The following is a 27868-nucleotide window of genomic DNA, read 5'->3' as shown; positions in this document are numbered from 1 at the left end:
AAGGCTAGCATGTCTTGCTGCATCCAGCCCAATCAAGAATGGCAGGAATTTACCCATCCAGCTGAGGATTTCCCTAGAATGAACAAAATCTTGTTAATATGTTTTTGGACAATCACATTCTAAAAAACTCCCTCTACTTTTTCCTTTCTTTTTTTTTTTTTTTTTTTTTTTTTTTTTTAATTCTCATGTATAATTAAGGAAAGAAGGAGAAAGGGAGTGAGGTGTGCTGGCTCTTAGATGATGTACTGTCTCATTGCCTAACATCTGCACACTGCTGGCTTAAATATGAGCATTCCCTCATGTTCCACTTAAGATTCATTAGGGGTCCTTGCAAAACCTGTCTAGAGCTTTTCTTTCTTGGGCCACCAAAACACATTTTGTATGCTGGGTGAATCTAATCCAGGAGAGTGTTAGTTACCAAGGCAAAGATTTTGCTTGAACCTGAAGGGCTTGTGTCTTCTCTTTTTCCCTTCTGTGTACATTCATGAAGTTTTTGTAAAAAGACACATTAGGGCTCGGTACATACCTTGTGTGGGTGTAAAAATGACACACAAAAAGAAGGATGTAAATGATCACTTGTCATAATCCTAAAGTGCCCTCATTAGTGCTTTGCATCTCTAGACCTGCTCTTGGGCTAATACTGGGTGATTAATTAGTTGTAGTGGCTGGATACAGCTCTGGAGTGACCGTCTACAGGGGGATAGCTGAGACACCAGCTGTGAAACATGGTGTCTCTCACATCTGGCTGCCATGACTGTCCTTGTAGCACAGTTTAGACTTCAGGTCACATTACTGCTTGCTTTTGAACAGGAAGAAAACCTAGCAGGGAGCAGATGATAGTCCATGTTGGCAGGAATGAATCAATTTGCTTCTTACACTTGTGTGAACACTGGCTTCAGGAAGCAGTGTCTGTTCCCACTGCTGTGGCATGTCCTTGGTGGCCATGTCAGGGGACCACTGACACACTCAACAGGTTACACTCATCAAGCTGAAATACTTTGAAAGTGCCCAGCTTTTATTTTTAATATTCTCGCATTTCTGTGCCTATGTTTGGAGGGAGGGCTAAGGGACGGTTCAGAGAGAATAATTTCAATTCTCATTGCATTATCCCAAACAATTTCTCTGAAGGTTATTGGCTGCTGTAGTAGGTGAATAGTTCTGGTGGCATTAACCCACCTGTGAGCAGCCTGTTTCCTGAAAGCTGCCATGTGTCCTGGTGTCTGGGTGCTGACAAAGGGCTGGAGCTTATGTGGGTAGGGTCTCCAGACCCCCAGGAAAGGGGTGGTGGTTGAGAGCAAATGTCATCAGCCAAACTGCATCCAAGTGGCACCATTGCTGGTGTGAGGGCAAGGGAGCAGCTAACACAGTCTCCTCAAACAGTGCCTTTGAAAATATTTTCCTAAGATTTTTACTTTGCTTTTTCCACAAAAAGAACAGCTAGAAGATAGTTTGAGAGCTCTTTAAGATAAGTCCTTTTGTGCCTTTCCTGCAGATGCAGGTAATTGCAGAGAGATTTGGGATCTGTCTAAGTCAGATCCTGCCCATTAAAAAATATATCTCAGTGTTGGATTTGACATACAGTGTTGACATCCTTCTTTCTATAGTAAGTCAGATGATATGTTTAGCAGACAGCTACTTTGACAACTTTCCTTCTGAGAAGCTGGAGGAAAATGCTGAAAATTTCTGTTGCTTTTGACATTTTATGTGCTTCCAGGGCTAATCTTTGTAAAATTCTGATGTTGGTGGGTCACTTACTGATACCAGAGGCAAATGCAACTCCAGAGCCTGAATCTCATTGTAGTTAGGGAGCTGGACCTCCTGTTAACAAAAAATATTGCCTTGCTTGCATTAAAGGGAAAACAGAGTCACCAGCTTCTGAACTCTGATACCAATTCTGCAGGATCTTTCTAAACCTATCATTTCTTTCCATTAGAAAAATCACCTGCACAAATCTTTCAAGAAATTATCAAACAAATACTGCTTCCTCTTCATAGTTTAAATTACGTCTTGAATGATTCCCTACACAGTGTTCTTTACTTTCTTCCTTTCACTTTGCTGCACCAGAAACTACCCTCTGTATCTCTAATAGTTGAATAGCTAAATGCCCATATTATGTGATAATGAATAACTCCACATACAGACCCTGAAGCCATTATGAAGAGTTATTGAACAAGACTTGAGCTGCCTATGTGCTCATTCAGAATGAGATAAAAGCCAGACAAGTGCCTTGTAGAGTGAGTCAGTCTGGATGTCTCATTGTATCACCCCTTACATTAATAGGAAACACTTAGAATGGGATCTCAACAATTTTCTGGAAGGTTTCTGACTAGTTACTGTGACTATATTTTTTCAGAATAATTATCTTCCATAGGATGTACAATATATAGTTTGTTTTCATTTGCTTTGGTTTGAAGAACATTAATACATATACCACATTTTTACTTGAGTATTTGAGGAGAGTGTTTGGCTTGCTTGCAGTTATAAAATTTTTTAGGGACACATGTAATGAAGTGTCAATGTGTTTTGGGAGAGTTCCAACCATGAATATTTTTAGTGTGTCTGACATCAGCATCTCTGGTAGAAGATACCATCACTGTATCTTTTCTGAAGGTACAGGTAGGCAAAATTAGCCATAATGAAAACTGATTATATATTAATGTACAGGGATTAATTTTGTTAAATGCTTGGTTTGCCCTCTAGTGGCAGTGAGTTTGCAGCTGAGGGACCCCCAGGAAGCAGCCAAGAGGAACTCAGAATATCACTAATGGATTTTATTTAACTCTGTTGTTTGTTTTATGGTTCTGTCTATTTATCAGCCTCTACTGTGAGCATATAACTGTATAGAGAAGGCTTCCTCTCACCTAGAGGTCAGGGTGAAGTGTGAGTAAACCTATTTCCTGCTGCTCCATTCCCTCAAGGGTAAAACCGTAGAGGAGATCACCGAATCGCTTATCTAGAAGGTAAAAGCAGCAGCAGCTGGTAGGAGCAGAGGGGGCTGCTGTTTGGTTTCCTGAGGGTTTGCTGTAGGAATCGGTTCAGCTTGTTGAGATGCACTTGATTTTGTAGTGCTTTCCTGACAACCCTACTTAAAAACTAACAAGGGAAAAACAAGCCCTGCAAATAGCATAATGCAGAATTCGGGCAAAGAGAAGAACTTAAAGTGGGAAAGGTCTTTTCATATGAATGAAATCTTCTGGGGAGGGAAGAGGGTGATGAAACCTAGTAGCTGTGAAATTGCTGTGTTGATCACCAAGCAAGAAAACCGCTTGGTTTGTCATTCAGAAAAATTATTGCAGTTTTCAGTCTTGAGACATTAGTATAGCAAGGCAGACTATGCCACACATTTTATTCCTCACATACTGCTTTAAAATATCTAGCAACATTTTTGCAGCAGAAGAAACTTTTTCTCCTTTTTTCCTTAAGTGCATATTGATGTGGAGGTAAACAGCAAGGCTCATGTTTTCAGTGTTAGTGCAACTATAGAGGAAATGGTTGACATTTAAGGATGATGTAATGAGGAAATTACCAGGTATCTTCCTGAGGGGGCTGACTCTGGGTGATCCCACTCCATCTGTATTCCAGACACCCATGACTCAGGGCCATTGGTTCTTAAAAAGCACTATTTATTACTGCCTTGATTGCCTTAGGATGAAGTGCTTGTAGAGCAGTGGAAGTGTAATGAGAGCCTTATTGGATGAGAGACTTCCCAAGCTAAAATATGAGTTTTGGCAGCTTGGCTAAACAAATACGTTTCCAGCCAGCAGTTGTGAAAATCTCACACTGTCTACAGCCCAGAGGTTATGCAAATGTAAGCTGTTGTGGCACTGCTTGCTTCTTCTGCTCCATATGGAGCTGCAGTTAAAAGGGGACTTGATGACTGGAACAATGGTGAAGGGATGGACACAATTACAGGAAATATTTCTATTGCTCTTACGGGGCCATTCAGGCATAGAGTCCCGATCATCTAATCTCAAAAAAAATCAGATGCATATATAAATAATTAAAAAACTTATTTTAAAATGAAACTTTTAAGGAGGAACAAGCTCAGGAGGAGCAAAACTTACACATTTCAACTATTCTTCAGCACCACGCTGAAAACATGAGGCAGGTGAGTGAAAGTGACATTCAAATGTTTGTACCATAAAGGATTTACCCTTAGAATTGATAATAGAAGCTGTGAAAGCAATGAGAAATCCTCCTTAATTATTTTTATATTTATATTGACATGATATAGAGCCGTACTCTAGTCTGAGCTATGATTCTGCTCGGCCAGGACAGGGTTCTCTCTGTAGATGCTTGTTCATGTAAAGCTGCAGATTTGGTAGAACACAGAGCACAGAGCTTTGCCTGTGCCTATAACCTAAACCATGACCTTTAATTCAGCCAGTCTGTGCCTACTCATTAAGAGAAAGCTGAATTGCCAAACATTGTGCAAAAATTTAGTGCTTTGAGTGCTTCAGTTCCTTTGAGAAATGTAAATGAAATAACTTCATCTCAGCACCCTTGAAAAGTTCCTCTGTCCCCTGCCTGAGTGAAGAAGGTGAGGCAGAGAGCAGCCTGCAGGTGCTGCAGAAAGAATCCTCTTCCCAGGGCAGTTTGGGGCTGTCACATTGTGCCTCGCTCTGTGCAGGAGGGGGACATCGGCATCCCAGCATTTCTCATGAGTGGAGCAATCCATTTTGTCGATCTACCAGCTGGCCAAAGGATGGGGGCAGTGCCAGGTTCCCTGTCTGCCTGGTGCTAACCAGCTGGCCCTGGGCATGCTTAGGAGCCTGCAGAGCCAAGCTGAAGGCAGGAGGCAGCGCGGGGGAGTTGGCTGGTAGCTGGACTTGGAGTTGGCAAGCTTACCCGGCCCAGGGAGCAGTGTAATCCGTATGGCTGCAGCTGGGGATCTGAGGACTTGGCAAAGGGGGCAACCTGCCTGCCAGATTTATTTTGGTCTGTCAGGCAAGGTCACCAATTAATTCCTCTGGAGCATTTCATTTTGGTTGCATTAGGATTTTCCAATGTGAAGCTGTAGTGTTGTAGAGATTGATGCCCAGCTTCACAGAGGAAAGAAAAAGACTTAGGTACGATGCAGGTGCTTATACTCAAGACTGAAATCCTTAATACTCCCTTCTATACCTTTAAATAGCAAATTCTTTTAGTGCCTAACTTTCACAAGCTGTAGAGCTCTCCAGCACCCTAAAAAGGAGCCTTGCCTCTGCTCAGAAATGGTGGAAAATCTGCAGGGCTCAGCCCCTTCTCACATGTAAGCCATGAAAAGGACCACACAACTTGCTCTTCTCTCTGTACCCCTTAATTTCTACCAGTAAACCCCTCTAAAGCAGAGCACCTGTGATTATGCTTATTCAGTGTTCCTGCCTATTTTCATTCAATGATTTAACAGGTTGAACAATCATCCGAGATGTGAGCCTCCTTCCCTGGCCCACCATCCCCTGGCTCTGTTTCAGAATGGGCAATGTAGGTGCCAAAACCTGGAAGGTGATGTCAGGTATGGAAACCTGTTCCCAGGGAGCCCAGGACCCTGTGAAATGGGATGTGTATGACAACACCTTCAGCATTTCCTACTGAAGTCTTGGTAGGTGTCAGGCTGGAGGGGACGGTACCTTGGATCCCACCTTAAGTGCTTAACTGTCCTTAATAACAGAATTCAGTACATTGCTCTGGGGACAACCCTGAGCTCTGGCTTCAGACACATGAAAATCGGGTCTCGTAATACAGTGACTCCCAGTGCCAGAGACAGTGGTGACTCATGGTGTAGATCAAAAGGAAGTGGTGGTATTTCTCAAAGGTGAAATGAAGTTCAGAGGTACTGATGTATCTGCATTGAGTCTGCAGTAATGTAGGCAGGTTAATGTCATGGTGAGACAAGCATTTGTCTGCCAGTTCTAGCCCCAGCCTGAGCCTCTGTTAATCTCTCATGCCCATAGTGAATCTAATCTGTATATCATCCCCCAAACCATGAACAGATCTTGAATATTAATAGTTTTGTTTTGACCACAGAAGCAGGAATCTGAGTAGAATTCTAGCATGTTAGCTTATTCAGCTCAAATTCTTGGCTTTGTTTCTTTTGCTGTAATTATCTTTTTTATCAGCTGGCAAAAACAAAGCATCAAAGCAGCTCTAATTAGAGTAAATTCTCAACCATATAAGAGACAGATATGACCATGGTTACACAAGGCATTTAAAGATTGTTTCATATAATGTGTATAAGGAATGTTGAGTTGCTTCTACTTGTGAAAGTTAAAAAGATACATGGAGGAAATAATGTAAAAAAAAAATGGAGATAAGTTTGAGAGGAGCTAGTTACAACATTTAATGTGTTTCTCACCATTTACTCTGTTTTGAAATTAATTTCATTCCCAAGAAGATTTTAAGAGTCACGCAAATGTCCTGACACTTTAGTATGAAAAGATCATTTTTCCAAGTGAAACAAAACAGACGTGGCAAAAGCCTGAGGATTATTATTTCAGCACCCTAGTTTAGCACTATGGCTGTTACAGTGACCCTTGCAGAGTTTATGCAGGACTTGGGGTTTGATGGTGCAAGTATCCAATTAGTATTTTTCTCCAAAGCACTCTCAAAAAGACCAAATACATCAAAGATGGTGGAGAATATGGCTTTTCAGTAAGAGGACCCAAATATACTTGGGTTAGCTGCTACTGTAAAGATTTTGAGTTAATTTTGCCTATGGTATGCAGATGGCAATTGGTGTCATCCACAGTAATCCACAGAAATTTTGGATGTTCAAACTTGGGTGTTCTGGGGCCTGAACTCCAACCTTGCATTACATCAACATCACCTTTACAACAACTACTGTGTCACAAGTGCCCTTGACTCAGCCTGTTTGTGATCACAGATCAGTGGAAGACACTGCAGAAAGAAAGTCCAGAGAGGAGAGGGATCAAGTCTGTAAAGCTCCAAAATCTTCAGCTCATTGATATTTTAACCTGGGGTACATTGTGAATTCTGAAGATGCCTGAACAGATGGGGCACTGTGCACAGCTGTAGCACTGCCTGCTCTCCCAGGAGCAGGTGAGGGTGTGTTGAGGTGCCTGCTTTTGTCCTGACCAGACCAGTGGACACATAAATAGGGAAGGAAAGCTGGGATGGCAGGAAGAAACAGGCTACAGATAATGAAGGGAAAGCTCTGTGTCAGATCTGTTGATATAGATAATTAATTCCTGCTGCCCAAACCCCATCTGAAAGGCAACTTAGTAATGTTAGTACAGAAGCGTTTGCTGTGAATTACAGCTAGAGTGAGCTGCAAGCAAAAAAGAGTGATAACCAGATTTTTTTGTACATTAAGCATTTTCAGGTACCAAAATAACAACTTTCTCATATTGATTCAGGATGAACTGTAAGTACTATTTTTGAAAAGCTCTGGATTTTCTTAGTAAACTGTTCTTCCAGTACTGCTTGCAGTATAATTATTGCCTAGCCAGCAATAACAGAAATAAGAATGTCTTCTGCAATGTCTTTTTCCTCTGGGGACAATGTGAAATGGTATTCAGAATGGTACCAAACTGTTATGTACTTGCAGGAAAAAAACCACAAAGTAATCAAGTGTGGAGATTAGAAGGAAAAACACCCCACCCCAAAGCTTGATTGGACTTTATGTAAAACTACCTGGAATGTATCAAACCTATAAATAAACCTAAAGGAAAAAGGTTTAAACCATTGTAACTAAATAAAAGCGCCAGTAGATGGCATGAGAGACCTTGAGATTCGACATAAAGCTCAGCTGGCCGCTAATAGCTACTCACTTCTGCAACCTTCTGAGCTGTCTCTGGTTTTAGCCCTAACTATCGTATTTGCTAGATTCCTGAGGTTTCTTATTCATCAGCTGCACTTAGATCCACACAGTACATTTATTTTTAGGGACAACTAAAGTTCATTTAATAACTCATTCAAACATGCTGAGTAAAAGCCTAGCTCTGTTGAGTTTAACCATTGGCTTCAGTGGGGTTAGAATTGTAGATGCTATTTTTTTTTAATGCTCACACTGCGGAGCTGGTATTTCATTTCCAGGAGGGGTCTGGTATTAGTGGTTTTGTCCTTTCCTATCACACTGCAGCTCCTTTCTCTGGAGCAGAATGATCATGCTTTCCTGAGAGTCACTGTGTCTTTTAAAATTAGTGAATCAAAAGAGCCAGGTCTGATGGACAAAAGGTTTGTTTTCTTTGTCTAGGATACAAAAGGCTGTCTCTCCAATAGCCTTTTGCCTATCTCTCTGTAATAGCACCATCCAATTCTAGGCTTTTATGAATAATCCACTAAGGTTTAACCAAAGCTGACCGTGAACAAATTAAGAATATTGTTTTGATTTTTTTCCAAATGTATATTTATTTTACAGTTGGATGAATCTGAAAATGAAAACCTTCAACTTAGCAATAAAATATACTCATGTGGTTAGGAGATCTAGTGGAAAAATTTACTTTTCATTTCTAGAATCACTGAAGAACTTGCAAAAGACATATGGGACTATAAATTCATAAGCATTTCTGACTCCATCAAGTAGGCAAGTAGTCATATCTTTCTGATGTAGAAAATGAGACACAGAAGTCCCCAGGCTCCTGCAAAACCACATTACAGAGCTGCAAGGGCAGGATTAGGACACAAGCCTGGCTTGTGCTTAGGTCTGCATCTTTTTTCTGACACTTTTATTTAAACAATACTAGAGTACCATAATTGCAAGATTATATTACTTGGTCACTGCAGTGAAGTCCAGAATTCATTAATACATATCATTGAGAAGCACTAGGAATGAAAAGTAGAATGCATAAAAGCTCAGTCCATGTAGTACACATTTTAATACTCAGTTGGGTACATAGCTTTGGTTTGCTTTATAAGATAGGACAGGCATGATTTCCAAATGAGATTTAAGTCTGGACTGCAGATATTCTCCCAGATGGATTGGAAATGTCTGTGTGGTGCATTAGAAATTCCAGAAGGGCTTTTTCACACTTGTACTGCTAATGTTCTTAATTCCTTTGGCAAAATGAGCTGGTTCTAAGTCTTTTGCTTTGCTGTGCTCACTGCCAACCTCAGGCTTTACCAACGTTCATTACGTTGTGATTTTACAGCTGCAGTGAAGCCTTTCAGTCAGTCAAAGGCATTCAGCTGTCTCAGCAAGAGGGCACTAACGAACAGGAGCTGGAGAGAAAGGAAAGCTGCCCCTACAAAATGGAAATAACGAGAGCTGTGTCCCACCTGTGCCCTGTGCAGACCAGAGAAAGGTCTGTGCCTGTGACTGCTCTCCTCCTGGCTGAGCCTGCACTGCAGCTCAGGCTGCAGTGCTGGTGGGGTGATGGTGGGGGAATTCCCTGCCCTGTGAGCAGAATTTCTTCTCTTAAAGATGGCTCTTTGCTGTTACTAAATTCCTGTTCTAGTAGTTGAGCATGAAACTTCATTTTTCTTCTCTCCCTACTACCTTTGTCTTATCTGAAGTGGTTGACTGGCAAAAGTTTCTCTTTTGTAAACAAACGGATTAAAGAGAAAGGTGTTGGATTAAAGATGACAGTCTGATCCTATGAAAGTCAATGTCAAATCTCCCATAAGCCACAGTGAAAACAATACCAGGAAGAAAAGACTAGTATGAGTTTAAAAGAAAGCGGAATGCAATATTCTTCATCTCCCCTTGTGTTTGAGGCTATCTGTTTTGCAGTCTGGCACTTCTGATGAGCTAGTAAAACACAGCTTTTGTACAGGGAATTTGTGAATGCTTTATAACAAATAAAAGCACAGGGCAAGAATTCATGTTACTGGACTTAGTTTAAAGATACATGCATGAAAAAAGCTATTGAATACAGTGCTGGCTATTTGCATATATTTTCAAATACAATATATAGGCTAAATTAAGGCTGGGGCAAGAGAAAGAGGCAGGTAACCACCTTTTGCCTTTTGTAGGTTATCCTCAGGAGAAAGGTTTGGGGCAGAGGCAAATGCGCTTGCCCCAGGGTGTGCACCAGCCATCTGGTTTGAACAAACTTGTAATAGCTTACTTCTGGAAGTAATGATGTTGTGGCTGTACATGGAGAAAAACCGGGCCTTTTCTGACTTGAAGTTGGTGGCAAGCTGCAACTTGAGAGAGAGTAAAAGGAGTACCACCATACATTACTCATGTTTCTGCTCTTAAAAGAACAGCACTGTGAAATGTTATGCTGTAATTGTTCAACTATTTAGTCTTCAATCATCTTTCTGATAGATCAGTTTTTAGTTAGAAAGAAATTTATTTTCTTTAATGACAGTTTCCTGCCAGGGTTTGGGTTCAGCTGTACCTTGCCCATGCTAAGGCTTCTCTTGGAAGAGTGTGCTGGCTGCTATTGCCTGTTATGGAACACATACCAGGGTTTGGTGCAAGGCTGATTTGTGACACAGGGTGAAGAGATATTGTGCCATTGCTCGGGGTTTGAAGGTGCCACCTATTCCTAGTCCCCTGGGGTGGGAGGGAATTACCTTTCTGCACAGTGAAAGCTAGCAGATTGACTCTTTACAGGTTAAACACAGTCTGACTGTCCTGCTTGTATTTTATTTTAGCTTTATGATGCTATTGATCTTACATATCTTTCTATATATTGCTTTTTGGAGTATTTGGAATGCTACTTGATGCATTATTGTTCCCTGAAGTTTTTGAAGCCATCATTTTCATAAATATACAATAGGAGATGGTAAAGCAAAAAAAAAGTTCCTATTCACACTTTCAGTTAGTTCACGAAGCAACAGCACATCCATTGAAATTTAAATGAAAATGGGGACTGTGTCACACACTATAGCTCTCTGGAAAGCTACAGTGGGAGTCTAGCAGTCCAATTCATTCCTTTGTAGAATGTACTAAGGCTAATGGTCTTGCTGGGAGTAAAATATACTTTTTTGCAGAACGGTGCCAGGAACAGACGTTGCTCTTTACCAGAAAACATAAAAGAAAACAAATGCTTACTGTGTCTTTAGTATGCTAAATATGAAATTCTTTGCACAATGGAATGTTAGCAGTAGCCATAATCATGTTTTCCTTTCATCACCTAGTGAATGTAATTTTAAGAGAGGACTGCTGTAATTATATCACAGATAAAAGGGAGCAGAATTTCTGTATAATATTAGAGTCGGCCTGATTGTTTTGTTGATAGGGAAAAATAGAGAGACCACATGAATACTTATTTAATGAACATATTTATTAAGCAGTGCAGACTGTACATAATGCATTTGACTTTGCAATAGGCTTATTCTCTTCAAGCACCTTTCTTAATATTTTACTACAGCTATTATGTTCCCTTCTTATCTGTCCAGCTATTCAATTATTTGTGTGGTATGTCTATAGCACAACGCCAAAGAGTTTAGCTTAACTACAGCCGCCAGTGCAGGTACAATCAATGTCAGCATCCACAGACTCCACAACATCCTCAAATGCAGATTTCTTATCGCTGCTTTTCTGCCATTCCAACAGGCTTACAGCAGTTTCTGTCAGAGGAGTGAAGCCATTGTTAACTAACATCAAGCAAATTAACACATTTCAAAAAATACAGTTTTGATGGCTGTCAACTCCCTCATCAAGTAAAGAATGAAATCCTGCCCTCACGACTGACATCTAACTGACTCATTGACTTGGAACAAGATTTTCATCCATGATATAATTACTGTAATACTTCCCTAAAACCAAAATGAATTACATTTCATGAAGCACAAAGACAACAGGAGGCTGTGAAAGTGCTGGAGGTAGCCCCTGTCAATGTAAGACCACCACGTACCAATCCACATCAGCAATCGCTTTTTATGTTAGTGCTGCATATCACCAGGTATTTCAGCTGACTATTTGTCGAAGTTCACTTCTGAAGGGTAAGCCCTTTGGAGAATTTTCAGAGGTTCATAAGCTTCTAATTAAAGTTTTCCATATACTGTGAAATCTGGCAGAGCATTGTCAGTTGCAGTATTAACCTTACCACACTGCTTTATCAACAGCAGCTTGAACAAGCCATATCCCTTAATGCTCAAATAATCTAAATGGAATAATGATATTCATCCTCCCAATAAATATTCCTAGCTAGTTGGAGGTTTATCATTGCATCTGAAAGAATATTAGGACATCCATTTAGATTAAGTTTGTATAATGAGAATGCATAAAGCTTTCATAATTTTACTTCCATTTGTTTTATTCCTTAGTTGGACAGTACATTTATAACATGCCATCTCTCATCACAGGGAAATATGGAGACTGCTGTATGAGTTCAGGTTGTATCAGTCACTTATCTTCTGAAAGGTTAACACTCTCCTTGGCTAAATTACTGTCCAACATTAAGCACGGGTTTTGAATAATAAAATGGATAATAAATATTTCCCAGAAAGATGCTGGAGATGCTTTTAAAAGATATATATTATATTTTCAGGCTGTGAGATGAGAAATGCTATAAAATGTCTGAATTCTGTTTTTGATATACATTATGTCTCTTTCTCTTGGGCACACTGTGGGTCTCAGCACATTCATATCCATGTAGAAATAGTTTCCTCACAAACTGGATCATGGCTAAGTAGCTGTGATCCCCATGGGTAGGCCTTGTGGCATGTTTGAAATATAAACCAATATGTGGACTTAAACTTGGAGTGATGCCTGCCTCAGTCAAGTTCCTAAGGCTACAGTCTTGCTGATTTGAGTACAACAGGAGAAATTCTGCATCCTTGTAGTTCATTTTATCCTTTCTCTGCTGGTGGCAGTGATGGGGTGCTTCTATTTTGAAACATCAAACTATCATGTCTGAGTTCTCATATAAAGAGCAGAGAAAAATTCTTCGTCCAGTGTATGTATGTTCCTAGAGTGAGAAAGATGAGGACTTCTACTGCTTCTACTGCTTCTCCAAATCATCAGGCAAAGACAGAACAGTTTTTAAGTGCTGGCCTTGTATTTCTATTGATCCTTAGCCTAAGAAAAAGCAATCGATTTACCAAGCTAAAGAACAATAAATGGCATCCTTCTTCTTCCTTCTCTCCCTTCTCCTCTTTTTCTATCTCCTCCTCAGGATAAAGAGACAAATAAATAAATAAATAAGCCCTTGATTAGAAGTGTTGATAGCAGACTTCCCAGTCTCTGCTTTGGTAAATGAACCAGAGAAGCCTGCAGTTCCTCTAAAAGCAGGACTGGCTGCAACAACTAACATCTTTTTTTCTGATTTTCCTCTTTTCTCAAACAGTTTTGTGAGAGAATGAGACAGCTTTATTATAGCCTAATATTCTGAGGCAGTGAGTGGTCTAGGGTTATGACACTTCAGAGATACAGACTGGGATACACAATAGAAATCTGTGAAACATGGATATAACAAGATTTTGGAAGGGTTTTTTTTTGTTGAGGGTGGGTTTTTCTATTCATGAAAGAATGCATCTATTCTCATTTCAGGGAGCCATCAGAAAACTATTAACACTATCACTGTGCTACTTGTTGAATAGGCTGTTGCAGATGACTATTATAGAGAGATTCTCTCTGCTGTTATGGCTGCTGATTCAGCACATTGCAGGTATTAATAACACAAGCAAAGTGCAAAGTTCTACACAGATGTTTAAATTCAGACATAAAATACCCTGTCCTCTCCAGTACTACTCAACAGAGGGGTGCATTGGCTCCAGCGAAACTACACTGGATTATCCCAGCTAACAATGGATTTCGCCAACAATGGTTAACAGAGAAGAAACCACTTTGCTAGATACTTCCTAATGGTAGGTTTTGCTCTAAGCTATATAGGTATTTAATTGAAAGATTTGGAAAGAATGCACCAGAAATATCTGTAGGTTCCAGGCTGGACTCTCCTTCCATGATTATATAACTTCAGTGTGAACCTGTGTTAGACAGTGCCTCATATCCTGATATAAATGAAAGGAGAAAAAGGCCTGTGGTGTTTTTTTTTTTTTAAAGGTATGAGAGTGTGTGTATAAAGTACCTTAAAATACAAACCATTTTTTTAGAACAAGCTAGAGAAACTTCCAGCAATGTGTTTTTGCTGATGTATTGCACAGTGGCATAGCATGGCAGTCCAATCACAGCAGTCATGTCACACTACTTGACTGACTTTGGATTGCTTTGCTTGCCCTGGTCTACACAAAATTGCAGGCTGTAATGTGCATAAAAGGACTCAGTGTTGCTTATCTCAACTTTATGGAGGTCCTGAAGACATGACAAATTTTATTTTGTGATTTTATTGATCGCTGCTGCCCCTTCTACCAGCTCAAGTGTTTTTCTCAGATGATGCTACCTGCCATCACCTAACCCAGCTTTTAGCTGGCCAGCACTGTCAGCAGTTATAGCAAATACTAATGGGATTAAAAACAGCAGCTTGGAGAGGAGCTGGAGCAATACAGGTCTGTGCATGGCTGTGCTGTGTTTTGTTCTTTTGAGTGCTCTGACAGCTCCTGCAGTACGTGACATGCAGAGGGAGAAAAATACCATACCTTTTGGGAAGCAGTGGAAGCCAACCTTTACTGAAGCTTTTTCGATTGGAGTACAGTCTTTTATACATTTCAGTACTGGGTCAACAGAGTAGCACGTGGATTCCTCACCATCAATAGTGGGATTTCGATTCAGCTTCACATAGCTGCGCTGCAGCTTGCACCCTAAGAGGAAAAGGAAAGGTAGTTAAAATTGTAGAAATAAATCCTAATCGATCCTTGCAATAATAAAGGTCCATATTTTCTCCTCAGCTTTTATTAAAACACAGGTATCTGACAAACCATTTTCACAGTAGTGAGGTTATCAAGATAGGACAATAATAAGTTGAGGAAAGAGTCTGAAAGGGGAGCTATTTTTAAAATCTAATTGCACAATATAACCCAAATGGAATCATGTATACTCAGTTTTTTAGAACTACATAATACACAGAAAATAACCTCTCATGTCTGAAAGCTATTAAGAATAGATACTGCAAGCACAATGGCTACTTCATTGCATTAGGAAAAATGTCAACCGTAGTGAATGGATTAAAAAAAAGGCAGCATTTATATAATAACATCAAGAATAATTTTTGTATTGGATGATTTTTATAATGCTGCAATTATCTCACTAGAAAGGTATAATGTAACTTAACAGGATTCAGCTATGACTGTTTCCTGACACACAGATAAGTACAATTCTGCTGCCACTGAAGTCAAGGAGAAAGCAACCATTAACTTCAATAAAATTATTTCAGGTCCAAGGTAAATGGAGACCTACCAAACAAAACTGTATTGATCTTATGGGAGTCTAACATTGTTTTTCCATCTACATGTGAGATGAAGCTCTTTACTGAAGGAGTAGTTCTAAATATTTTCCTGAGATTTTGTTCTGCACCACATTTCCTCATGTGGTGCAGAACAAAAGTGAAAATTTTTGTGCTTTGGAAATTTACAGTAATGTATGATCTGACACTGCATTCATAGTTTGCAACTTGTGTGGTTAAATTAAGTCTGCAGGCAACAGCTGAAACAGTTTTGATACAGTGGTGAAAATTGTACTTTTTTTCAGTGGGAGCAGGATTAGGGCTGATTTTGCCTCTCAAGAAAAAAGCTACTCAGTGTAAGAAATAAAAATAAAGTATTTAACATTGAATTGCACAAGAGACAAAGACTTTTGCTGGAGTATATATTCACAAGCTGTGTTTTAAACAGTCAGTGGTTAATAAAGCTAAAATGGATACATATTGCTATTGAAATTTCTAAGTAAAAGATATCTGCTCCTTAAAAAAACCCCTATTTTCTAGCTTTGAGCAGAGGAAAAGTGAAATTATAATCTATCCAAGCATGAAGTTTTTCCAGATACACTCACCACCAGAACAGGTTTCTTCTAGCAGTACCCACGAATGAACAAATGCAGAACAGCTGTGTGCCAGCCTATGGTTTGGCATGAGGAGTTCATTGGCCTTTTCCCTGTCATTATTACCACAAACTCCACAGGTCTTTCCTCTCATCCATGAAGCAACAGTAACCTGCAAAATAGCACATCTTTTTCGTGAATGCTGTAGTGCTGGTCTATCACACTGGCAAGGTACTGGGCAGAAAGAAAGTGGTAACCTTGAAAGTGAGTGCAGTACCTTAAGATTTACACCATCAAAAGTCACCTTCTTCAGTCCCAGTGCTGGAACTTCCACAGTAACGGTTGCTCCATTTTTATAAATTTTAACATTGTCTGTAAAAAGATGGTGAAACATACAGTGATCATCTTAAATTAATGGAGAAACTGTGTAGCACAAAACTCACCACAAAGTGTTTTCCTTCACAATGATCATTTTGCTGCTACAGTTAAATATATATATATAAATGGAGAGGAAAACCAAAAATAGAAGAAATAACATATTTTCAAATATATTCTACTGCTGTTACCTATAGTTGGAACTGACTTCTGTATCCAGTGTGCTAAATTTTGAAATGATGATGACAATGGTGGTGCTCCAGCTAAATGTCTGAACCAAAGCATCTCTCTGTGACTAAACATGAACATTTTTTCTGAACAATCACCAGCCTGGGTATATGATAAGAAAGGGCTTGATTTATTCACCTGTCACTTATGCTGGAGGAAGGTAAGAGTGTATATACCACAGGAAACATGAACGTAAGTCAATACAAATCTTAAGAAAGTAGTCTTTAGTTTTTCTTCAAATTAATTCCAATTGTGTTTTCTTTACACTGAGATTTTTCTGTGAAATTTATAAAAACTTGATATTTAGTTCCCAGGTCAGTCTTGGAAAACTGGGTATCACAGCTTACCTTTTTCATACTCAGAACCTCCACTGTATGATAGAACTCGTTCTTCATTGCATGCCACAAGGAGAGATGAATTTGAGGCAGGACAAATTGTGATGTTCCTTCAGAAAAAGCAAAAATCAAAGAGGTTAAATTAGTGGTTAATTTAAAATGTGAAAAGTACAGATATTTGTGACTATCTGAATTTTGAATGGAAGAACAAGCAGTTTTCTTTCCAAAGTGCAAAATTCATTGGTACTTTGGGCTTTAATATTCAACCTTTTAAAAAAAGACAGCAGGAGGACTTAGTGAGCAAGTTATCAGATATTGGTGGCTGTGGAATTCAAGACAAGAGCAACTACACCAAAGAGCCTCAGATGAGGATCCCTTCTGGAAATTCTGTCTTTCCCCAGATGTCTCATTGAAAATCAGCTTCACCTTGGAACTAGAAATCTCCCACTCCCAGACTAACTCCCTGAAACTTTATACTTCATTTCTGAGCCTTCAGTATAAACCACACTTACGCTGATGTTGTATTTATGTGAACCTCTCTTGAGAAAGACTGAGGATCAACCTTTCTTGTAGTAATGATGAATTTTGGGTGTTCAGTACAGTCTTGAACCACCACCAGGTTACAGCTTTTATTGAAAGAATATGAATGGCTCACATGATCAAATGTTTTGAAATCTCTCCCCCTGATTTCACAAGTAGCTGCAAAACAAAACCAGAAAAGAAATGGCAGATATGGCCACTGTTTATGCTGCTGTGAACTATTGAAAGACACCCCTATGAGGCTGAACTAGCCAGCAAACAGGAAGGAAACTCCCTCACCTTCTTGGCGGAAGCCAGAGTCTGCAAGGACATGAGAGCACTACAAAATAACTACCTGCCATAGGCTATACTAGTATTGATTTTGATTATGTGCCAAACGCAAAACTCCATCTAACAGGGACTAAAATGTACGAAATTCTTGAGAAACTGGAAGCCATAGCAAACTGTGATAAAAACTCCCCATTTCCCACAGGAGTGTAGGCACCAACCAGGTAAGACTCACACAGCTGCCTCCTTTTTGAATAAAATCAACTGGGCAGAAAACTACAGGGACTCTCCTGTACCCATCATCTCATGCCTCTCAATGCAGAGTTGGCACCTTCTCAGGAGAGGCAAAAAACAACCTATAGTCCTTGAAGACAGGAGTGACTTCCAAACTCTGCATGTTTACAGCAGTTTGAAGTCTCTTCATTCACCTGCCAGAAAACCTGCTTCTCCATGAGGGAATGCACTGCTGAAAGCAGGGCTAGAGATGCTATACTTCCCTGAAAGACCATCACAAGAAAAGGCAAGGCCCAGCCATGGCAGAGTATGGATCTACACACATTGCTTATTCATGAGACAAACATATAAGTAACATTTACATTGATCTTCTTGTGCTATTTGTGAAGCTATTTCAGGAAATAAATTCCAGGCAGTGATATCTCGAGTCTCGTAAGCTGAAGATGGGCCTAAAGGCAGAGTGAATGGCAATCGGAATCCCTGACAATAAAGTGTTACCTGAAAAAGCAGAAATGAAAATACATTAAGATAAATTGAACCATATGCTCAAGATATGACTGCAAAAAAGCCCTACTCTTTTCTTGAAAAAAAAAAAAAAAAATTCTTGAAGATGTATTTCTATGATTGCAGTTGTGTTAGTCTCTGCAGAATGCAACCAAACCTTCACCTTTTGTGAGGAATCATTATCATCTCTTCTAGTCATACTTCCTGACTTTTTGAGAAATTGTTAAGAACATTGAAGAGTAACTGATGGAGATGAGTTTAAGTGATATTTGAGTGACTTAAAAAATAAGGTAATAAGTTGAGTAACTGAGATGATGGATGTGTTTGGAAAAATGAATATCATCGATTAAGGGCTGAAAACCAGCATGTTCAGCACTGGGGTAAGATCCTTCACTGTAGCTACAAATTATATTTGCCAAGAGAATCAAATGAATGCCTAATGTGCCTACCTCTTCATTATCACACATTAAAGATCCTGCAATACTGAAGCACCATGGAGGGTTAAAGACACACTAATTTCTGTGTGTGAATAGCTAGCTGTTATTAATTTACCAGAGATCCATAGGGGAAATTTTTCAAAGAAGCGCAGAGGGATTTGGTGGAGAAAGACCAATTAATCAGTGGGAGTCTTCAGACCCTGCCTGTGCAAGCTGCTCTGAGAGGGTGGGTAACTACTCCAGTTTGGTTAGGGCAGATTTGTATTTGTGGCTTTCTCAGACCAGTCACATCAGGCATGGTTACTGCAAATGTGGGACTGGAGTGCCAACACACACAGATGCTGTTTGTGGGTGCAGCAGAGTGTAAAGTGTTCTCAAGGCCCCCACCATCTGCTCTGAGACCCTCATTCAAGAACTAGTCACGCTGGGTAAAATGCATACAGGTGTGAGTACAGAGCAGTCATACTTGAGACAATTTGGGCCTCACTGCTGTTCTCAGAACGCAAATAAAGTATTTGACTACAGAGTCTGATTTTCAGCTCACTACTACACTGGACCAAAGCAGCACAAAATCAAGAGAACTGTTGTATGTATTTCAACACCCACCTAATGTAGTCAGGTATATAGCAGCTTCTCTAAAAGGGAGTATTTTGCTTTTTGTTTCTTTACATTAAGTGTCAAAACATTCTAAGTTGAAAATAATTCAAGGTAAGAATAGGAAAACATAAATTTAAGGTACCGCAGGAGCTTTAATTACTGTATCAATTGTTCGTGGAGATGTTGCAGCTGCTCTTACTACAAATTCATGAGATGGATTTCTCTGATGTATTTCTGAGAAGCCCAACACGAGTGCTGCACCAGGAACGTATTGCATGAATCTAGAGATAAACAAGATGTGACAAACTCAAGTACATGAACAAAAGCACACATGGGATGGTAAGAACTACTGACAGATCTGAAAAATCAGGAAAAAATGGAAGAACTGAAAAGTCAAGGAAATAATACTTTGGGTCAAATTAAGTGGTTGATTTTATCCAGAAGAAATACATTGGTTTTATTTTGCCTGTTTAAAATGGTTATTTTTTGAGATTGAATAGAAGAACTTTTTAAAACAAAAAGGCATTTTGAACTGAAATATGAAATGATTAAATAAGGAAAATGAAATCAAGCATACTAAGCTTTTAAATATTTGGAGGCTATCATTTAATATGAAACATGTGGACAAAGTAGAACACATTCATAAAAGACTTGTGTGCCACTGAACTTGTGGTTTCCATCCAAACACTGCCCGGACAAGTATGTTTGGGTTAAGAAATTTCATCCCATTCTTTCAGTGTTTTTTCAAATGCCAAATACAGTAAAAAAGTAAAATAAACACTTATGAAAGAATGAATTACATACACTGAGCTTGTCTTTTTTATCCAGGATGGAAGCTTTTCCCATTGCACCTTCAGCTGTGCAGCTGGCTTCCTTGCCAGTTGTCCTGTAGTAGCCACGGCTGCTATCCTGTAATCCCGGCACTCCTTGCCCCACCTCAGTCTGGCCTTTATAAACAGGGAAACAGTCAGCCAAATTTCAGAAAAGAATCCCAGAACACACCTTGACCATTTCAAACCACAAAATTTTCTTTCACCAATTTGTGCATTGATGCTTAATATTTCCAATCTTTCTTTTGCTCAAAACAGGCTGACAGAGAAATTTTGACTTCTTCATGCAAAATCTGAGGCATAGTAGGAAAAAGGTTTTGTGGTCTGTGCAGAAGTACATGTACATGTTCCTGTCTCAAAACAGCCACTGAAACATGGTGAGATTTCCTTAGATGTGGTAACTTCTTAATCAATATGTACTTTTTCCTAGAAGAGAGCTGCCCTAAAATTTCTCTTCACCTTCCCCAAGACCTCCTGATTTGAGCCCACCCCACTTTCTTCAATACTGAATATCATGCTGAATTTGTTAATTACAGCTGCAAAGAGCAAAGGTTTGTAAATTTCTGCACAAAGATCTCTTACTCTAAAAGGGTCATGGGAAACACAGGGATATGCAAAAAAAGGAAAGACCTGTTCCTTCATTTATGATGCTCTCTCAGGCATCAACCCATTATCCAGCTTTGCTTTTTCCATCTTTTCATAGAAATCCTAAGAAATACAACACTGTAAATGCATTTGCATTATGAGTCTTTTGAAATCACAGTATAGTCTGACTTGGAAGGGACTGAGAAGGATCATAAAACTCCATCCAGAAGGAGTTAAACTACTAAGTGAACGGCCCATACAGGGATCAAATCCAGGGTCCTTGTTATTAATACCATGCTCTAACCAGCTGAGCTAATCCAGGGGTCAATAAATTATATACAGAAAAACAGGCAGATTCCTGGACAAGAAAACTCATAGTAGAGCAAATAATAAATAGTGGTGAAGAAGTCAATTTTTCAAATATTTTTATGCTTCTACTGGTTATATTTTGATTTATCTTGAAAATCAATATTTTTTGCCAGATTTTAAAGTGTCTGAGTAAATTTTTTTTTACTCTTAATCTATTTCTAATTCAAAAGAATGGTGAAAGCGAGGAACATTTTCTGAAACTTCACCAACTTTGTGAAACATTTAAAAATAAGTATGCCTTTCCTGTTTAATACTCCTAATCAGCAGGTTCTCTGTGCTTACTCTGGGCTTTGTAGATGTCTTTCTGTGCAAAGCTGCCTGTGCACTTACCTGTGCTTTCAGAGGCAGTATCACAGCATCAGCACACGCTTTCCAATTGGTTTCAGCCAGCTGAACCACAACTAGTTGCACATCAACTTTGGCAGCATCAGAACGAACATATGCTGTAGCTTGATAACCTTGATTTCTGTTGTCACTCCTTACTGCCTGTGCCACAATCGTAATGCCGGGTGGAATTACATCTCCCAGGAAGCTGCGCTGAAAAACAGCCCCCAACCATCTGTGCTTAAGTATTTCTGTGTATTCACTGGAGAGCCTGCAGTCCAGTTAATGTGTGCTGATCGCAGGCAGCAGCCCTTGTCCTTCATCAGTTTAGTTTGCAGCACATATTTCCATATCCCCAACAGTTAAGGATAAATATGGTTGGAAACTTAATTATTTAAAGATATGGTTATTTTGATGAGGGATCCAAGACTCTTCTAAGCTATCTTTATGCATAGTAAGATTTTGTTCATTATTCTATTGTTTCAAATAGCTGCCTACAGTGTCTACTAGAGACATTCAGAGCAGTATACACATTCACAGCTTATTTTACTATACTACAGTTTCTTCAAGCCAATCAAATATTTTGAAATCCTTCTTAGTACCAGAATTCCCCTAGACATTGCCTGCATTTGCAGAGCTATTTGTTCTATTATTATGTAGATACCTTTATGCAGTACAATTATAGAATACTAAGTGCATAATTGTCTTGGGGTGACAAAAGGTAAAGATGATCTGTGCATAATGGGCCTTCACATTTACCAACCAGTAATGTCCATGGAAAATCTGATTTTAGTTATACTCTGCATGCACTCATGACCCCCAATCTACATTTAGAAATAATTAGGCAGACTTATTTATTTCCTCCTCCTTTTTACCTAAAGCAACTGATTTTGCATTCTGGGCTTTCATGGGAAAAAGAACATTCTTTTCCCTCACAGCTACATTCCCTTCAACTTTTATAATTTCCAAATCCAGGCTTTCACATACTGCAAACACCTTCAGAAATGAAGGAAAAGAAACCAGCAAACAAAAACCTGAACACAAGGGAACTTGAAAATTTTTTTGGGGGGAGAGGAAATATCTCAATGAACTTTGACTTTCAATTTACAGACTTGACTTTTAGTGTCCCTCCTGAGCCTAACCCCCTCAGCTGGTTAGTGCCAGCACATCTACAGCTCCCGCTCAGCAGCCAGCTAAGCCTGGCTACTCTTGGCTACCACACACAGAGCTGTACCTCGTGTGTCAGGCTGGAGCCATGTCTGTGGTGGTGGATGCTGACTCTTTTGCTCCTCCTCGAGTTGTGGGCAGAATTTTCTCCATGATGGTAGCTGCTGCTGCTACTGCTGCTGCTACTGCTACTGCTGCTGTTTCTCTGGCTGCTTCCTGACTCAGAGGAAGATGATGATGAACTGCTTGATCCTTTATGATCTGGATGCTATGAAATAAAAATAGGTTAAAAATGTATGAGATGGCCTCTAGTTTTACAGTGTAACTATCAAAATCAGAGATGTCAGCCTCCCTTTATAGGTGACAGACATATCTAGAGTGTTACTTTTATTTTCATATATAAACATGAAATATGTTGGCTTGGAATGTGCCTCGGATCCACCTCGACATTTCTGCTGAAAGAAAGACTGCATAGACACTGATTGCAGACGGCAACATCACACTGTTCAGGTCTAATGCTAGGGACAGTGAAAAGTGGCATTCAATAAGTGGTCAAATATATCCATACCCAGAAAAAAAAGATACTACAATTTATGAAAAACACTATAAATCATCATCTTCCTCTTTCACAAGCAGGATATGTAATAGATGTAACAGGTAACACGTACAAAAGCCACTCCATTATCACCCTTCTAATATATGCTGAAAATAACTTGTGCCATAATGCATACTGAACCTGGTTTCTGAAAAAAATCCATGTAATGATTTTGCCATGGTTGCCTAAGAACTGTGGACATAACTGTTTGCATTGGAAGGTCCAGCTGTTTTATCATTTCCCCATCGTCTTTGTTAACCTAGCTTTGGCTGCATTGAACTTTTGCGTGTCCTGACCCAAAGTTGAGGATTGCAAGTGCTGCAACACCAAAAAAATGTAGTGTAATAGCATTTTAGTAATAAATCTGCTTTTTTTGTTCATCATCAATATTGTTATTGGTCATTATGGAGTGGTCAAGGGAAATGGCCCAAACAAAGCCCTTCAGCAACAGGCTTGATCACATCAACTGTAGCTACCATGGCAATGTGCACTTGAATTAGGCACCTACCCAATGGATGTGAGCAGACCTGAAGCGGAGACTGTAGACTTTTGGAAGGTGAATGTCCTGCAAAATTCCAAAAGAAGTTATTACCTACAGCTCAGTCAAGATCACCTCCTAGTAGAAGTCAAAGTATTAGGCATTTTACCCATTCTGTAGAAATGTCCTGACCGCTGCCACTGTTCACTTGGGACTTGATGTGTTTTGTCTCAGCTCGTTTGTCAGATTTGCTGTGATGATGGGAAGCACCAGAGCATTCGCTGCTGCTGCTCCTGCTGCTACTCTGTGTTTTAGGCTTCTGCTCACGGACACTTCTCTCTCCTTCAGCAGCACTGGTAAGTGGAAATGATGTGGTCTTGGACTGCTTCTTAGCTTTATGCTTTATACCAGATGCTTTGCTGCTGCTACCTGCACTGCCTCTAGTACTGCCTTTGCTGCTGCTATTACTGCTGCTGCTGCTGCCCTGGCTGCTGTCACTCCTGCTTCTGCTGCTCCTACTGCTGCTATGCTTGCTGCTGCTATTCTTACTACTACTGCTTTTGCTACTGCTACTACTACTGCTTTTGCTACTGCTACTACTACTGCTCTTACTGCTACTGCTGCTGCTCTTACTGCTACTACTGCTGCTCTTACTACTACTGCTGCTGCTCTTACTGTTACTACTACTGCTCTTACTACTACTACTGCTGCCCTTGCTGCTACTACTGCTGCCCTTGCTGCTACTACTACCACTACTACTGCCACTGCTACTACTACTACTATCACTACTACTGCCACTGCTACTGCTTTTGCTGCTGCTACTGCTGCTACTACCACTACTGCTGCTACTGCCACTGTCCCCAAAAGGGTAGAACTTCTTTTCTTTGGCTTTGGACTGCCCTGTTTTCAGATTTATCTGGGTGCCTCCCTGTGATGCTCTGTCATCAGAGTCGCTGCTGGAAGGGCTGCTCTTTGTACTCTCGGCACTTCCACTAGCGCTGCTGGCACTGGACGAGCTTCTGTATTTTCTTGTCCTCTAGTCAAGGGTAACATTGGAAAAACAAAATTATTTTCTTGTGTTCCTGCAGAACGGCATAAGTAAAATCAGATGCAGACACCTCTGAATCTCTGCTGCCTTAGAAGACAAGGTGTATGCTTGATAATCTTCTTGCAACACATCACAATCACTCAAAGGCAATTTCATAATAATGTGTTAAACCCACACATAAGCAGACCAATACCCCAAACACTTTTGTGAAAAGAAGCACATGCAGCAGTTGTTGACTGCACAAGTACATGTAACTGGTATCAGTAATGACAATGTTGTAGCTGTCACTGTCTCAGGGCAGGTTGTATAGCTGGTGTCAGAGCATTTTGCTGCAGCTGCAGTAGCTGGAAATAACAGACTACTTTTTGGCCACACAACAGCTATTTAATCTCTTACAAGAGATTTTCAGAAAAGCATACAAAACCAACCTGCTCTTTCTAATGTCTTTCACTTGCAGAAAGGATGAGTGCAAACAAAAGACCTGCAGAAAGACTTGTGTGCCCAAAACCCTGTCTTTATTTTCCATTTTGGCATAATACCTAAACAAAGGAAGCTACTTAGTAAAAGAAATATAAATAAACTTTGTGTAATGTCTCCCACAAATCCAGAAGTGGAATTTTGCAGCAGTACCTGATCATCAGTGTCACCAAGGATTTTCTTCACTTTTTTAATTGCTTCTTTTCTGGAAGATGCTTGTGTCTCTGGATCTTCAAATGTTACTAGACGTACCATTTTTGTAGGAGCTTGGTCTCCTGCTTGAATTGTGACTTGTATTTTTTCAACAGGTGCCTCTGTGTAAACTGAAATTGCATGACAATTAATATTACTGTTACTATTAGCAACTGAATGAGAGAATAAGACAATTTTACCAGCATTTATTTAGCCATTTTTTCCTCAAATATAAGTGTTCAATGATTATTATTGGTATTGAGCAACTTTGTTATAAAATTTTCTCTAATAGCTAAAGCACATACTGACAACCAAATTTTAAAATATTACCATGATACTGGATTCTTTTCAAATCAATAAACAGAATAATCTTGCAGATTTAAGTTGACCGAATTGGATTGCTTAAAGAGATAAACCATGGGTTAGAGAAGTAAACGTCAGAGAGGAATTGAGGCTCAACACTTGAGCTCTAAAGAATGGCCCAATGGTTAGGCCGTTAGTTTGATACTTAGGAGACCCAGATTCAGTGGCCTGCTGTGCTTTTATTTCTTATGATCTTGGATTAAGACATTAAGGACTAGATCCTGGCAGGGTTAATCCATAATTCCCTTTTAGAGTCTGGGTTTTAGAATGTAGCTACAGGACACTGCATCAGATCTGTTGCCCATGTCCAATTGCTTCATGCTTGCATCCCAAATCCGATGATTCAGGATGCATCAGACACACTCTGCAGGCACAGATCAGCTCTGCTTGACGCTGGCCATGCTGAGCGACATTGCTGGGAGAGCTGGGAAATTGCTGCTCAGGCAAGTGGGGGAGAAATGGATTTCTGCTGTGAACATAGTCTGTTGGCCAATACTGGCAGGCCTGGTACTTCCAATGGTAGATTTAGTGGTACTTAAGATGCAAAAAAATACATATGTATATATACATCTATATCTATCTATCTATATATATCTGTGTGTATATACACACGCTTCTACCACCCACACATTATTTTCTTTTTTGTGCCCAGTTGTATTTACCTGGCTTGAAGCTCACTTTCAGGGCATGCTCTCCAACTAGGTAATAAAGAGGCACATTTTTGATAAATGCTGCGTGTACACTTTTCTTCTCAATGCACACTTGAATTCCAAATGTACTTGCATTGAAGCACACGGACTGAACAAATGGCTCTTTTCGGGAAGAAGAGTGTCCAGAAGAAAAAAGATTTCCTGATGACACATCTGCTGCAGACTGTCTGTCCTGTTAGGTAGCACATATGTCAAGTTAACTCAGACAACAGTGAGAGGAATACCTGGATGTTATGCATCATATTTTGGTAATCATTATATGTATTCTGCAGGGGGAATTAACCAGTTTATTCGAGATAGCAAGGCCATGACATAGGACAATTTGGTTTTAAATTGGACAAAATTATCATCTGAACGGGTCAATTAGACTACCTACTGTAAAAAGAGCTTCAGGCTATAAGAATGGAAAATTATATCACAAATTAATTCTAAATATTTAATTTTGTTTTCCTGGAATATTAGACAGTGTTAACATGTTCTTGAAAAAACTGAGTGTGCTTTAGACTGACTGGAGTCTTTCTTTTGATTTTTAATGTGTCAGACAACTTTCGACTACATCCACAAAAATTCTGACTCAGATGAGGTCTGACATGAATGTGATACTGTATCAATTAAACGGTCAAAACATATCATATATTAAAACTTTCCTCTAAAAACTATGTAATTTACATGTACTAAGCAATGCTTGCAGAAGAACAAATTGAAATTAATTAAAATCGGAATCAAATCCATGAAATGAAAACTATGATTTCCTGAAGCAATGAAGCAAATACCTAAAGACACATAATCATAAGCTTTCATTTCACATGTAATTCAGGTTTGCAATTAATTTTTTATGCAGTTTATAATGTCTCTCAAGATTCCAGCCTTGCATGAGCCCTACCAAAACCCCTGTAATTTCTAGTGATATTGGGAATTCTCCACTCAGTGCCATTTTTCAGTTGCTGTTCATTTAAGAATAACTGCGGAGTGCTGAGTTTTCAGGAAGGGCAGCACAGAGACACAAAGCAGGAGAAAGCTTGTTCCAGGATATTGGAAACTGCTATCACTGATAGCACATTTGTCTATTGACTTCTTCATAGGAAAGTGCTGCTCTTGTCCTCTGTGCATCTCTTATTTTATCTGAAAACCCTTCAGAGTTGCAGGACGACAACAAAACCAGAACAAGACAGTGTATTCCTCGCTTCTGTCAGTCTTTCACTGAACGAATGGTCACACGACGCCTTCACAACGCTGCCCATCTTAGAAAGCCTATCCTAACTTTTATGGAAACCTGGCTCAGGAAGTTGTGACACAAACTGCAATCTGTCCTTGAATCAGGATACTTATAAGCATTAAATTCAGCTGTACAAGTTGAGCAGTGGAGCATCTTGTGGAACATTTGTGACTGTTGCAGGAATGTGATACTTGCATAATGGTTGCAAAGTCCTTTAAAGATCGTGAGCCT

General features: G+C 39.6%; 1 protein-coding gene across 1 annotated transcript in view; it reads right to left on the bottom strand.

The window, feature by feature from the left end:
- Positions 1 to 11278: 11278 nt before the first annotated feature.
- The window catches only part of LOC125330263 (vitellogenin-1-like), a 44388-nt gene continuing 27798 nt past the window's right edge, over positions 11279 to 27868 (bottom strand). The window contains exons 21-36 of the mRNA XM_048313232.1: positions 26374 to 26593; positions 25310 to 25479; positions 24229 to 24667; positions 23801 to 24060; positions 23662 to 23718; positions 22626 to 22826; positions 21398 to 21604; positions 20088 to 20230; positions 19426 to 19564; positions 18108 to 18243; positions 17217 to 17403; positions 16717 to 16814; positions 16044 to 16138; positions 15779 to 15938; positions 14431 to 14592; positions 11279 to 11460 (exon numbers count right to left, since the gene is read on the bottom strand). Of these exons, the coding sequence (XP_048169189.1) occupies positions 11342 to 11460; positions 14431 to 14592; positions 15779 to 15938; positions 16044 to 16138; positions 16717 to 16814; positions 17217 to 17403; positions 18108 to 18243; positions 19426 to 19564; positions 20088 to 20230; positions 21398 to 21604; positions 22626 to 22826; positions 23662 to 23718; positions 23801 to 24060; positions 24229 to 24667; positions 25310 to 25479; positions 26374 to 26593 (2793 nt within the window). The 3' untranslated portion in view covers positions 11279 to 11341. The remainder of the gene's footprint in view (positions 11461 to 14430; positions 14593 to 15778; positions 15939 to 16043; positions 16139 to 16716; positions 16815 to 17216; positions 17404 to 18107; positions 18244 to 19425; positions 19565 to 20087; positions 20231 to 21397; positions 21605 to 22625; positions 22827 to 23661; positions 23719 to 23800; positions 24061 to 24228; positions 24668 to 25309; positions 25480 to 26373; positions 26594 to 27868) is intronic.

Source organism: Corvus hawaiiensis, chromosome 9 (genome assembly GCF_020740725.1).
Source record: "Corvus hawaiiensis isolate bCorHaw1 chromosome 9, bCorHaw1.pri.cur, whole genome shotgun sequence".
Lineage (NCBI taxonomy): Eukaryota > Metazoa > Chordata > Aves > Passeriformes > Corvidae > Corvus > Corvus hawaiiensis.
This window is presented reverse-complemented; position numbering and strand designations above follow the sequence as displayed.